The 14611-nt window shown below is 38.9% G+C and overlaps 1 protein-coding gene across 9 annotated transcripts in view; it reads left to right on the forward strand.

Annotated features, from left to right (window-relative positions):
- The window catches only part of ADCY2 (adenylate cyclase 2 (brain)), a 282664-nt gene that overhangs the window by 10065 nt on the left and 257988 nt on the right, over positions 1 to 14611 (forward strand). For all 9 annotated transcript variants that reach the window (XM_015563100.1, XM_006762472.1, XM_015563093.1 and 6 more), the window contains exon 2: positions 13482 to 13679. In XM_015563100.1, coding sequence (XP_015418586.1) covers positions 13629 to 13679 — 51 coding nt within the window. In that variant the 5' untranslated portion in view covers positions 13482 to 13628. The remainder of the gene's footprint in view (positions 1 to 13481; positions 13680 to 14611) is intronic.

The following is a 14611-nucleotide window of genomic DNA, read 5'->3' on the forward strand; positions in this document are numbered from 1 at the left end:
CCAAGAACTATTATTCTTAGTGGGTCTTCTGTATCTGCATTTCCCCTATTGCTATGAAAGAACACATAGCCACATAGTGTTAGGGCTAGAATGGCTCTCATTCTACAGATGAGGAAACTGAGACCAAAAGAGGTGAGCTCATTTCTTCATGGTCATGCCATGGCGGGGGCAGTGATGGCACCAGTGATGATGGCACCAGGTGTAGCACGTTTGACTCCTCCTGGGTGAACTTTTCTAGAGCTCACTGCAGGTCTAGAATGCCCATCTCTGGCCCTGGCACAAAATCAGTTTTCTTGTTGAAATTTCATAATGATGTGGACATCCTCAACCTTCATTCTGTGTAAGGGAGTCATTGTCCATTTTATTCTCTTGAATGTTAAAAAATCTGGGTAGAGATGCTTCCTCACAATGAACTCACTGAGGTGGGGCATCATTTGTTTTCATTTTGCTGAATATTCCCAGTGTCTTCCCCATTAAGCAGAGTATCCGTTTGTGGCTTTGCCTCTATTGTCTGAGCAGTCCCTGGCATAAAGACTGCGGCATGTAAAATCCATTTCAATTGAATTGTTTGTGCAACTCACTGATATTTTTTAATCAAACATTCTATTTAAGAGAGAACAACTGGTTTCTGCCTCTGACATCTGCAAAGCTTATGAACTATACGGAATCAACCACTACATTACTGTCATCTGACGTGCAGGGTAGTTTTGTAAATGCGTCTCGTCTCCTCAACTAATTGTTAGTTCTTAAGGGAAGAAGTGTAGCACTCCCCATATTTAACACAGCACTAACCATTTCACAGGTGCTTAATTAACACTTGTAATTTATGGTGTAGGTATGTTTTCCCCAGCAGCTGTCTTTTCCAGCATGTGGCCTACTGATTAAGAGCACAAAACTTTGCTGATAGATCTGGATCCAAGTCTCAATTTTGCCACTTAATGTGTGTTCCTGACATATTAATGTATCTGCCCTAGCCTCAGCTGCTTCACCTATGAAATAAAATGAATAAGACCACTAGGATCAGGGAGCTCTTTTGGGAATTGAGATAGATCATGGAAGCACTTAGCACAGTGATCGACACCTACTGTACCCCCAAAATGTAGATTATTCTTCTTATATTTGTACCTTGGGGGTTTTCCTGTCAAGGTCTCCTGTAGCTGTATTTCTCATTGAAAACTAATTGAGTACTAGGATTTTTAAACCTGGGTATGAAAGCATAGGAGATGTGTTTCTATTTATATGATATATGTTGTGCATATAACTTGAGTTTTTAAAAAGAGAGACAGAAGCATAGATTGTTTAATTAAAAGTCACATTTTGACATAATTTAACATTTTCCAGGAGTAAAATTCTTGCCAAGCTGACACTCATATGGATGTTCATATTTTTCAATTTTGTTAGTTTTGATGTGAAATAAGATATTTACCATGTGATTCCTCAGTGTCAAACTAGAGAAGTGACACATACCTAGCAGTTCTGGTTTGCAACACCAGGTGCATTGGGGGGAGGGGGGGTAGAAAGGGTTGTTGAATTAGCTCATGTGTTTGGTCCATTTGACCAAATTAAAACTTCACTGATGTTGCTTCAGTGCCCTCTTTGTATAAGGATATAATAAAAATCACAAGGAAGGGATCTGAGGAGAGATTCGAATGAAGCCTTCATTAGTCCAACTGTTGCTGGCAATGTTACAAATAATTAATTTTGTTCCTTTGTTTTACTTGGGTTTACACTTTCATTCCCAGGAGTCAGATTTGGGTGACAGAGTGATGGACACAGTAATAGGAGTCTCAGCCTGAAAAACCACTGGGAGCAGCTTTGCCAACCAGTTTTCTGACTTCGCCCAGGGTCCTAGAATGAATGATGATGCCAATACAAGAGAGAAAGAGAATGCAGACCTGGGCCATGACTATGAGGGATGCATATGGCCAATTTTATCTTAGAGTCAAACCAAGTCACTTAAAAAGACTTGGTTATTAAAATGGGAATCTTCAGTGATTAGCACAATTAAATATGTTACCTGAACAATTTATTGCATTTGAAACATCAAACATAAAATATAATAACTTGTTTTTAGGTCATTGAAGTTCCTGAGATTTCTCAAGATGGTTATTGTTGTCTGAAAGAGCCGATAAATAAGTCAAGTCTCTAGGGTCACTGTCCTACAGAAGATAGTGCATCAACACTATTGTAAGCGGACCCCTGACTGCATGATATTCGAATTAGAACCTCTACCTATTTCTACCAACATCCTTTATTGTCTACCAGACACAATGAAGTTGAGATATTAGAGCTAGGGCCAGCCAGATATCAAAGATGGCTGGCTTCCATTCCTATGTACTTATCCCCAAAGACCAATGAAGTATTAGTATGTGTGTGTTTTGTTTTATTTATTTATTTATTTATTTATTTATTTAGAGAGTGAGTGAGAGATTTGTTGTTCCACTTATTTATGCATTCATTAATTGATTCTTGTATGTACCCTGAGAATTGAACTGACAACCTTGGCATATTAGGACTATGCTCCAACCAACTGCGCTGCCTAGCCAGGATTGTATGTGTGTTTTAAATGTCCTGTATTATTTTTTACAGTTATATAAAAATAAAGGGCAAAATAATTAAGATTTAAAGCTACTAGTGACCCATAAACATTATAAGGGACAAAACATTTTAGGCTAGTTTATTACTAGGACCAATAAAAAGCTATTGGTGTTTAATATTAAGAGACCAAAGAGATCAGGTGAATGTAAATGAAAGAGATAATGAAGAAATGTTAATAGAGTTCAAACATATGGCAGATCTAATGTCCAATTCTTTCCTATCATTGACTTGCAGTTAGTTCAAACATACGTAACATCTGATCTTTGGAATTGGACTTTTAGATAAACAGAATGGAAGTTATCATTTGATTAATGTGGTTAATTTTTTATTCTTGAGCACAATCCTCATTCATCTCTATCTGGCTCATATATATGTTCATGCTGAAATAAACACTCATGAGACCAGTCCAGCCTAGAGTACTTCCAATAATGTATTTCTATCTACACGCTGCACCTATCCCTTTCCCCTGCCCACCCTCAGAAGTCAGCTTCATATCACACTTGCTGTTTATTATTCTCTTTTTTTGTTCATTTTATCACACACATATATCATATATATACATATCACATATGTCTGATATATATATATGTGGTGTGAGATTGTGATCAAGATCAATTTTCATATTTTTTTCTTTGTGGAGAATGAATTTTTACTGATCCATTTTAGTTATTCCTTTTTCCACACCAAATTCTCACATACCAATGGTTTTTTATGGACTATCTATTCTGTTTCATTGCTCAAGTTTTGTCTTGTTTTTTTTTTCCCCTTGGTAAAACTGCACACTTGCACACACAAACACACAGATTATAATTACTAAAGCTTTATGATAAGTATTTATATTAATCAGGGAAAATAACATGCAACTCCTTTAAATGTTTCTTTTTTTAAAATATATTTTATTGATTTTTTACAGAGAGGAAGGGAGAGAGATAGAGAGTTAGAAACATCAATGAGAGAGAAACATCGATCAGCTGCCTCCTGCACATCTCCCACTGGGATGTGCCCGCAACCCAGGTACATGCCCTAGACCGGAATCGAACCTGGGACCCTTCAGTCCGCAGGCTGACGCTCTATCCACTGAGCCAAACCAGTTTCGGCATTAAATGTTTCTTGATTATTCTTTTGTTCTTCCATATAAACTTTGCAATCACCTATGTCAATCTCCATATAAGACAACTCTATTGGGATCTTAATAGTATCTATTGAATATATTGATTCATTGCTGAGAATTTATACTTTATATTGTTTTTCTATCCATGAGCGTGGGCTGTGGGAGGATGGTGACATGCATTGGTTGCTGTTCTAGAGCCTCTACTGCATCCTGAGGTCATTCTCCTAGCTCCACCGGGTGTTGTCCACAGGCAGGCCTTGTAACTGAGTCTTCAGAAGGTCATTCCCCGCTTCAATCAAGGAAGCTACTTTAGGGTGATGCAGAAACGGGTGAGACCAGTGAATTCCCATGGTGGTTGGGACAGAAGCATTGTGGACAGGAAAGTTCAATTCAAGTGAGAACCAAGTGCTGTACCTTCCATCATGGAAGAAGTCAATTGTAATCAGCTTGCTAGGGATGGTTGCTGGTTCTCCAGAAGATGACACATGTACAGGGCTCTGAGTTATGGTGCTTTAATTGCCTCCTTGTAGGTGGCCCTAGTGTGTTCTGCAGAACCAGCTGTAATCCAGAGCTGGATTTTTATTTCCTCAGACCTAGGCAATTTTCTACAAGGACTAGTTGCAAGTTTAGAAAGAGGAGACGGTGTAGCAGGAGTACAGACTACGTATCATGTGCTCATTCGATTTACTTGTGCCTTCAGACCTATCTGAGCCCTAATTCTTTCATTCCACCTCCACTTGTGCATGAGATGCCTCTGTATATACCCAGCTTTATTGCCTAGAGGACTACACAACATCCTGTTAACGACTGACATCTCAGATGGCCTAGGGACTTGGTATCCATGGTCAATATTCAGTCCCTTCTGGGGTTTAGTAACAAGCCAGCTACTGTTTCTCAAATGGAGAATAATTATTTGCAGAATCACTAACAAGTCTTCACAAAGTGCTGGTTTGAGTGAAAAAGTGAGAGCAATCTGTGAAGACAATCATGGCCAGGCACTCAAAGAGGGCTCAATAGAAAGGGCTTTGAGAATCTGTGCTTCTGTGTAGCTACTACTTCTGAGCTTCTGCCATCAGGAGTCTGCTGGGCGTCTGTTCACCAGTGGCAGCATTTGGGTAGAAGAGCAGGATATGGGGCAGGGGCGAGTGAGGGCCAGCTGGAGCCTGCCTGGAGCTCTGTGCATGCCCATATCGGACTGTGAAGACCTTAGGTGAGAACCACACAAATTCCTCATCCGTTCAACTCTAAGAGCCATACAGAGAAAGGGCTTCTGAGAAATGTAACTCCAAGCAAAACCAAATTGAGCATAGATAATTCAGCTCAACTTTAAAAATGACCAATTTCCCCCCAAGATCCATTTTTTCTTCAAGTACATGACAAGTGTTGATAGGTATTGTTTTAATTATATTTTTCAAATTTATGTAATGATTTATTTTTCAATCCAAAAGTTAGAGTTGCTCTTTTTTAAAAAATATATTTTATTGATTTTTTACAGAGAAGAAGGGAGAGGTATAGAGAGTTAGAAGCATCGATGAGAGAGATTGATCAGCTGCCTCCTGCACGCCCCCCAGTGGGGATGTGCCCGCAACCAAGGTACATGCCCTTGACCAGAATCGAACCTGGGACCCTTCAGTTTGCAGGCCAACGTTCTATCCAGAGCCAAACCGGTTCGGCTAGAGTTGCTCTTTTTATCCAACAAATAAGTGGTGATTTTGATTTATGCATCTGTTATATAAACTTCTAATTTAAAATCACCTTGATCCAAGAAGATGGGTCTCTATGATATCTCTTCTTGGAAAACTCTTGGTACATATTAAAAATATTTCATGTGCACTTGAGATGAATACTGTTTTTCTTTAGATTAGCTTGGAATTTTGTATTTGTCAATTGGGTCAAGCTTGCTAAATTGTGATATTTAAATCTTTTGCATTATTTGCTTTGTTTTGTTTGCTCAACCTATCAATAGCTGGATGGAGATGTTGAACTCTTCTATTCTTGGTGCATTAGTTTACTCTCCCTCTTACTATATACATTTTAGATTTATACATTTTGAGGCTGTTTTATTGGGTTTTTAGATGTTTAAAATTGTTCTAATTTCCCAGGAATTGAGCATTTTATTATTTTACTTTTTCCTTAATTTTATTTTTCTTTAATGCATATTTTGTAAGATATTAAACTAGCATATTTTTAATCTTTGTGTGTCTTTTTAAAATATATTTTTATTGATTTCAGAGAGGAAGGGAAAGGGATAGAGAGAGAGAAACACAAGGATGAGAGACAATCATTGACCAGCTAGCTACCTTCTGCACACCCTACACTGGGAATGGAGCCTGCAACCTGGGCATGCATGTCTGGGAATCAAACCATGACCTCCAGGTTCATAGGTTGACCCTCAATCACTGAGCCATGCCAGCCTGGAGTGTGTCTTTTTGCTTAATTCTGTCTGTTCTAAATAGCACATAGTTGGGCTTTGTTTTATTATCCAGTTTTGGAAGGTAGGGAAGGTGGGGGAGGGTGGGGGTAAGGGGGAGAGATCAACCAAAGGACTTGTATGCATGCATATAAGCCTAACCAATGGACACAGACACCATGGGGGTGAGGGCATTGAGTGGGGTGGGGTGGGGGGATGGAGGGGCAATGGGGAGATAAGGATACATATGTAATACCTTAATCAATAAAGAAAAATAATAAATAAATATATATATATTTTTAAAAAGGAACCTGCCTTTTAATTGACAAGTTCAAACTACTTATTTCATTGTGATAACTGATAAATTTGCATTTGTTTGTACCATTTTACTTCTTTGATATCTATTTGTCCCAATTCTTTCTTCTCCTTACTCTTTTATTGCTGTTTTGTTTGGCTTGATTTTGTTTACTTCTTTCTCTCTCATTTTTTCTCTCTGATCATTTGGGATTTATATATTTCATTTGTATTCTTTTGGTGGTCACCCTTGAAATTTTATCATAACAAAAATTAAAAGTTGGTCACTCTTGACACCTAGTTCATTAAATGACTTTGAAACACTTTATCTGTATTTTTATTTTCCTGACTTTATTATTATTGTTAAATATTTTAATTTTGTTTTTTTAAGCTTAGACTCTTATTATTACTCTTTCAGATAGACAGTATGTGTTTGGCTGTACCAAGGTGTTTACCACTATATTTGTTCACTTTCATCTTTCATACCACATGGTCTTTTTAGAATTACTTAAATTTCTTAAAAGTTCTTTTAGAGAAGATTTCTTTTTTAGAAATTTTATTTTTCAATTACAGTTGACATTCAATATTGTTTTATATTCATTTCAGGTGTACAGCATAGTGGCCAAACAATTATATAATTTTAAAAATGATCCCCCCAATATTTGCAGTACCCACCTAGCACCATATAGTTATTACAATATAACTAACTATAGTCCCCATGCTGTACTTTACCTCACCGTGACTATTTTGTAACTACCAATTTGAATTTCTTAATCTACTCACATTTTTCACTCAGTCCTCCAAACCCCCTCCCCTCTGGGAACTATCAGTCTTGTTTTCTGTATCTATGGGTTTGTTTTAATTTTGTTTGTTCATTAATTTTGTTCTTTAGATTCCACATATAAGTGAAACCATATGGTATTTGTCTTTCTGTCTGACTTATTTCACTTAGCATAATACCCTGTCATTCCATCCATGCTGTTGCAAATGATAAGATTTTATTCTTTTTCTTTGGCTTAGTAATATTTTGTTGTATATATGTATCACAGCTTTTTTATTCACTCGTCTATTGATGGGCACTTGGATTGTTTCCATAGTTTGATAAAAGGGTAATATGCTAATTAGGGTGGACGTCTTCCAGACGTCCTTCTGGACAAAGCCGCAGTGGCTGTCTGAGGCTCAGGCAAGCTGCGGATGGCAGATAATGGATGGCAGCTGCTGCTGCGAGGGCCGGCCCGAGGCTCAGACAAGCCGCAGTGGCTGTGAGGGCCAACGCTCAGGCAGCTGCAGTGGCTGGCAGTGGTAGCAGCAGAAGTATGATAGGGGTGTAGCCTTCCCTTGATCAGCCGGTTGCCTTCCACAGAGGGAGGCCAGACTGCAGCTTAGGGAGCTCCTGTGGGGAGTGAGCCTAAGCCATCAGTAGGACATCCCATGAGGGCTCTTGGACTGTGAGAGGGGTCAGGCCGGACTGAGGGATACCCCACTCCCAGTGCACGCATTTCCATGCACCAGGCCTCTAAATAATTCTGCAAAGAACATAATAGGAGTGCATGTATCATTTTGAAATAGTATTTTGGGTTTCTTCAGATATATACACAGAAGTGGAATTGCTGGAGTACAGGTACTTCTCTTTTTAATTTTTTGAGGATTCTTTATACTGTTTTTGAGAGTGGCAGCACCAATCTGCATTCCTACCAATAGTGTAGGAGGGTTCCCTTTTTTTTCAGATCCTCATCAACACTTCTTGTGGATTTATTGGTGATAGCCATTTTAACAAGCATGAGGTGATATCTCATTGTGGTTTTAATTTGCCTTTCTCTGATATTCAGCATCTTTTCATATGTCTGTTGGCCACCTGTATGTCCTCTTTGGAGAAGTGTCTATTCAGGTCCTCTCCCATTTTTTAATTGGATTGTTTGGTTTTTGGTGTTCAGTTTTATGTGTTCTTTATAAATTTTGCATATTAATCCCTTATCAGATGTCTCATTGGCAAATATGTTCTCCCATTCAGTAGGTAGTCTTTTCATTTTGTTGATGGTTTTCTTTGTTGTGCAAAAACTTTTGGTTTGATGTCATTCCATTCTTTATTTTTTCTTTTGTTTCCCTTGCCTGGGGAGATATATCAGAAAAAAGTAATTCTAAGAGAAGTGTTAGAGTTTACTGCCTATATTTTCTTCTAGGAGGTTTATGGTTTTGAGTCTTACATTTAAATCTTTAATTCATTTTGAGTTTATTCTTGTATATGGTGTAAGAAGGTTTATTTTCACTCTTCTGCATGTACCTATCCAATATTCTCAATGCAGTTAATGAAATAGACTATCTTTCCTCCATTGTATATTCTTGCCTCCTTTGTCATATAATAATTGGTTTATTTCTGGGCTCTCTTTTTTTAAAATATGTTTTTATTGATTTTATAGAGAGAGGAAGGGAAAGGAATACAGAGATAGAAACATTGATGAGAGAGAAACATCAATCACCTGTCTCTGGCATGCCTCCTTCTGGGGATTAAGTCTGAAACCCGGACCAGGAATTAAACCAGTGATCTCATTCATGGGCGGACACTCAACCATTGAGCAACACTAGTGGGCTGGGCTCTCTGTTTTGTTCCATTGATCTGTGTGTCTGTTTTAATTACTATAGCCTTATAGTATAGTTTAATATCAGGTAGTGTGAGGCCTCCAACTTTGTCCTTCTTCCTCAAGATTGTTATGGCTATTCTTGGTCTTTGTGTTTCTAAAATCTTTTTGGGTTATTTGTTCTAGTTCTATGAAAAATGCTATTGGTATTTTGATAGGGATTGAGTTGAATCTAGCGATGCAATGTTCATACTGCTGTTCACGTGAAAACGTAGGCTAGAGGCCCAGAGCTCCCCCTGAGACACAGCAATAAGTAATGGGTTGCTACCCGCAGTCTTGGGACTTCAAAGCACTTCACTAAATATCTTTTTATAGAAAAGCAGTGTTTTACATTACAGTGCTCTTTATATCTAAATGAAAAATAGTTCTGTTTAACAAAAAGCAAAAAATGCACATGGAAAAGAATGAAAATACAGATAATCCCTTGATCCATGAAAAAGCCTCTAAGAAACAAAGAGGCTGTCACATAATAAATAAAAGCAATGAGTATTTAATAGGCCTAGCAATTAGAAGCCATCCAAAAGTAACAGAAAATGCATTGAAAAAGAAAGGATGAAATGATCAAAGAGAGTAATAGGAACGTATTATCATTACAGGAGTTTATACTTGACATCTCCCTTTTAAAGGCATTTTAATACATTTCATTCAGTTTGTATTATATGGTAATTTTTTATCTTTTTAAAGGCATATTTTAAAGGCATTTTAGTACTAATAAAAGCAATTTAGCACATTTCATTTAGTTTTTGAATGAAGGGAAAAGGGATTAGGGTACATAAACATATTTATTTAGATTGACAATGTTTTGAATGTTTTAGTTTGTTTTATTTTAAGTAACTGCTTTGTATTCTGAATTTTGAAAACTCAATTACTCCAGAAGAAAACAGCCACGGGGTGTGCCTTGTGGCTTCATCCACCTTTCAGTCCACAGGGAATGAAATAGGAGAGGGAGGAGGGCCGTGTCATTCAAGGTCTGAGGGCATTCCTTTATTCAATTTATTTAGCCTTAAGAAAAATGCATGATGCCAACAGTGAAACTAGGAAAGAATGTAGTTTATAAGCTTATACATTTTTTAATGAATACTCTCCTTGACACTCTTATAAAAGATTCTATTTTGTGGAGAAGTCTATATTAAAACTTGTTCAGAGTTAGAGTTCAAAGGGAAATGAAGAATAAATTGATGGCTGTTCTATTTCTAGAAGAGCCCCTGTCTCTCTGTGGGCTCAGGGTTGACAGTGGTTAGGGCCACAGCCTCATGAGCAGCTGCTGACCATCTGAAGCCGTTGGCCATCTCACAATCCTATCACCTGCCTAGGTAGGGGACACTGAAGCTGAAGGAAGGCCGTCCTCTGGAGTGTAGGATTCACCTGGTGATGCCAGGCATCTGGTGAGCAGGAGTATGACACAAGCCCCGAGGATGGCATTGTGACTCAGAGCCTTTCCTATGCTCCTGCCTCTCTAAAAATATATTCACAATTATAGTTTACAAATGTGTTAGCATGAAGATGTATGTAACCGTTGACCCTAAAAGCTTGGATGTTTTAATTTTTCAAGAAATCAAGGTACCTTCATTGGTCTTTGAAAAGATTTTGGGACCTATGCACTGGGTACGTTGTGTCTAACAGAGGCCTTCTCAGTGATGAAGACCCTGACATTAAAAAAAAAAAAGTGAGGCAAAGACTGGCATGTTTCAAGCCAGCACAATATCAAGTCTTACCCTATATTGCCCTATACCAGGGGTGGGCAACCTTTTTGTGAGTGCATGCCAAAAACAGCAAAATCTCTGACTCAAAATTCTTCTGCGTGCCAACCCTAATTTTCTGAGAACATGTTACGCCCACTTGATATCTCTTAAGGTGTACGTATGTGAAGAACCTTGAAGAAATAATAAAATTCATTCGAGCGACAAAAACACATCACAAGCGGATGTGGATGAAGCCAAAACACTGGTCAGATCTAGGAAGGCAGGGAGAGTTAAGGCAAAAGCATAGAAATTGCTCTTCCCCTCTCTCGTCAATCCATGTCTATGGTCTTTAAGATAACTTGTTATGTAAAATTATTTATCTAAGATGCACCTACACTGAATTTATCTGAAAAATAAAAAAGTCGATATTAAGAAAAAAAATTGTAAATGGAAGATTATAAGAGAGCATTTCGCGTGCCAGCAAAAGTTACTGGCGTGCCATGTTTGGCACGCATGCCAGGGGTTGCCCACCCCTGCCCTATACTGTACCCAACGTAGTAGGCCATTGGGTCTTTGTCATGTTCACAGATCTTTTAAGAGAAGTGCAGGGAAAGTGCCTATAGGTATGTCCTCCACTTCCTGGGAAAACTCTATCACAATCTTTCAGTTCCTTTGCCTACTAATTTTCACTATACAGTTATGCATATTTTTGTACCATTTTCAGTCTTTCTGGAGAAATAAGAGGCAATAAAATCCATGATGGTTTCTCCCCTACTGGGTTAATGAAGTAAGTGAAAAGTTGTACTGGGAAAACAGCTGTCCTGGCTATTCCCCAGTTAGCTTTCTGCCCATACCTCAGTTAATCTCATTTTGGGAGGTTTAAAATAAAACAGGTTTTCAGAGCTCCATGTGTGTAGCGATCATAATCTCAAATTTGATATCCCCAGAGGGCATGCTGTCATGTCCATGCTTACATTGGTTCACTGTGTCTGAGTGCAGGGGAGCTCTGGCAGCCTGGTGTATATCTGATACCCTTTTGCAATGGTTGTAACATGTGTCTGAGGGGAGGAGTACAACTTAGACACTTAATCATGGACAAAAATAGCAATGAGGGAGAGAATAAGAACATCACATTTAATCCTCTTGTCTCCTGCCAGTTCTGGAAACATACATTCTTTTGGCCACGCTAGGGCTGGCTCCATTTGGTGTGGCTCATCATCTCTGCAAAGCTAGAGGGCAGAGTACTGCGGTGGTGGCTGGCACAGACCCCCAGCCAGATCCCTGTCCTGAGCTCTGGTTCTTTCTCCCTCATCTGTTTGCTCAACCCATGGCAACTCATTTTTATTCTTGGTGCCTCGGTTTTCCTCCTGTAGAGTATTGCTAACACCAGTGCCCCATCATAGGGTTGTTGTAGTTATTAAAGAGGTTACTATATGTAAGAGTGATTAGCACAAAAATCTATCTATTAGTATTTCCTATGGTTGTTATACTTGCCAAGTTCCTGGGTATCACTTGACACATATATAATTGTGAGAAAGAAAGGGAAATAAAGTCATCAAGGGTGACTTTCTTCCTCCTCCATGTCTATCTGGACTCGGGACTTGTGTGGTTAACTGGCTGATCTGCTCCGGGTTAATGGCTTGATATCTGGATGGGGCCATACCTAACGTGAAGCTTCTTGGGAGGAGTGAACCTGGGAGCAACCAGAATATGGGAGGGGCTCACTAGGCTCAATGAGCTGCTCTATAAGTCTCAGCTTTTACTTTAACTTTAAAAATTCTAAAACCTCAATGGAAGTTCTTAGGGTCCCAGCCATAGGGTGTTGTTTTTTTTAATTGAAACTCCTTTGGGTGTTTTGGTAACTAAACATATTGGATGAAGATTTAAGATCTTGAACTGTGTTCTTTCCAGAGTACACACTTTTCCTAGCAAGTTCCAGCATGGTAGTTTGCAGAAGCTAAGGCCTACACCCTTGCTTGCATAATGAAAGGAAACATGCTGTCTCTTACATTGTGTTGAATTGTGTGCCTTGGGAAGGAGCTAGAAAGAGATGTATAGAAAATGAGGATTATTGAGCAAATGTGGACTCTAAAATCATGAATTAGTAAGAGGCTATTAATAAATGCCCATTTTCTTTTTGCTAGTAGAGCCCAAGAGAGGTGGGGAAAAAACAGCAAAACAGCACAGTCTTCGAAGTATTTCCTGCTCTCTCATCTTCTATATTTAGCACTTTCTGTCCCTATTCTATTAACCTATGATCCTGTTGAAACATTAATCACCATGCATTAAAATAAGAGCTCATCATTTTAGAGACTGAGATCATTTTTAGATTTTTAAAAAGAAAAGATTTCAAATCCTTTGCAAGCCTTCATTTTCTATGGTCAGGCCATTTCTTACATCCTGTAATGCAGGCAGTAAAGTTGGTTGTCTTATTTTATCCGGGGATTATGTATTCTTGCATTCACTTCTTAATAAAATTCATTTCTCCATTTTTCAGGGAAATTTTATTTTTGATGACATAGTTCTTTTGCATACTTTAAATATCGAATACTGGGATATTTCTATAGAAAAACATGGCTATTTAAGAGGAAACTTACATTTTCAAAAGTTCAAACTGTTCTACTTCTGAAATAATTTTTAAAACCCAATATATTTTGACACTGATGAATGTTGATGAGATTTTGATAACATAAATCATCGCTTCCACAGTTTTACTAAAGTGTACCTTGCCATATTTTTCTTCCTGTTAGGAAGTGGAAGACCACGTGGCGTTTTTAATAACAGTTCCCACTGCCCTGGCAATTTTCTTTGCGATATTCATCCTCGCCTGCATCGAGTCTGTGTTTAAGAAGCTGCTCCGCCTCTTCTCTGTGGTCATCTGGATCTGTCTTGTGGCCATGGGCTACCTGTTCATGTGTTTCGGAGGCACCGTTTCTCCCTGGGACCAGGTAAGGTGTTAAAATGGCTTTTACATTTTCTTTATGTGCTCTGATTGGTGACATACTTAATTCTGTAAATTTGACCCTGGACTGCAAATAAGAGACCTTTAGAAGAAAGTCTTTTGAAGTAATCCTCTTCATGGTGACCTCATGCCTGAAGTCATTCGATGCCCATTTTAAGTCATCAGACCTGCTGGCAGCCAGGGCATAGGCCTGGGTCTCACTTTTCGCTGGTTGTAGATGGCCAAGTCTGGGTTTACACCTCACACAACCTTCTCCTGCTTCTCTGAGTTTCCTCTTTTTCCAGGATCCCTCTGGGGTGGGAGCCTTACCTTATGCCTCTAATTCTCAAACACTAGTAGTTGCCCTTGAACTATTTCTCAATCACTGGTTCTTGTTCTTACAGACAGACTCCTGTGATTCTGATTTTGTATCAACATGAACACAACACATCATATCAATAAGGTTGCTTCCTTACCTGTTGGGAAACTCATGGTTCTTTGTGTTGAACCTAGTGATGCTCTCAGCTTAGAAAATGGCTCCCCTGGAGGATGTTTTGTCTTTAGGGGAGTGTATTCTGACTAATGGGCTGCCACCTGGAGGACTCCTGCTGACTACTAAATTAGATGGTGTATGGTCCAGAGCACAGACAAGTCCGGGCTGCAGATATGGATGTACAAGTTATTAGCTTCAAGCTTGTCATTGAAGCCATGGGGTTCTGTAGCCACCCTAGAGAGAGTGAATTGAGCACCAACAGGGTTATCACAGATTTGGTGGGGACTCAAGAGTTGGGGTAGGAGAGAAATATAGGCCAGGAATGGATAGAGGAAGAACCATTTGTGGAAACAGAGAACCAGTGAGCGAGAATTGCTGTAGAGACCAAAAGAAAAGGGAGACTCAACATGGGAACAGACTAAAGGGTTCAAGTGCCAGGGTGAGGG

Source organism: Myotis davidii, unplaced genomic scaffold, assembly GCF_000327345.1.
Source record: "Myotis davidii unplaced genomic scaffold, ASM32734v1 scaffold135, whole genome shotgun sequence".
Taxonomy (NCBI): Eukaryota; Metazoa; Chordata; class Mammalia; order Chiroptera; family Vespertilionidae; genus Myotis; species Myotis davidii.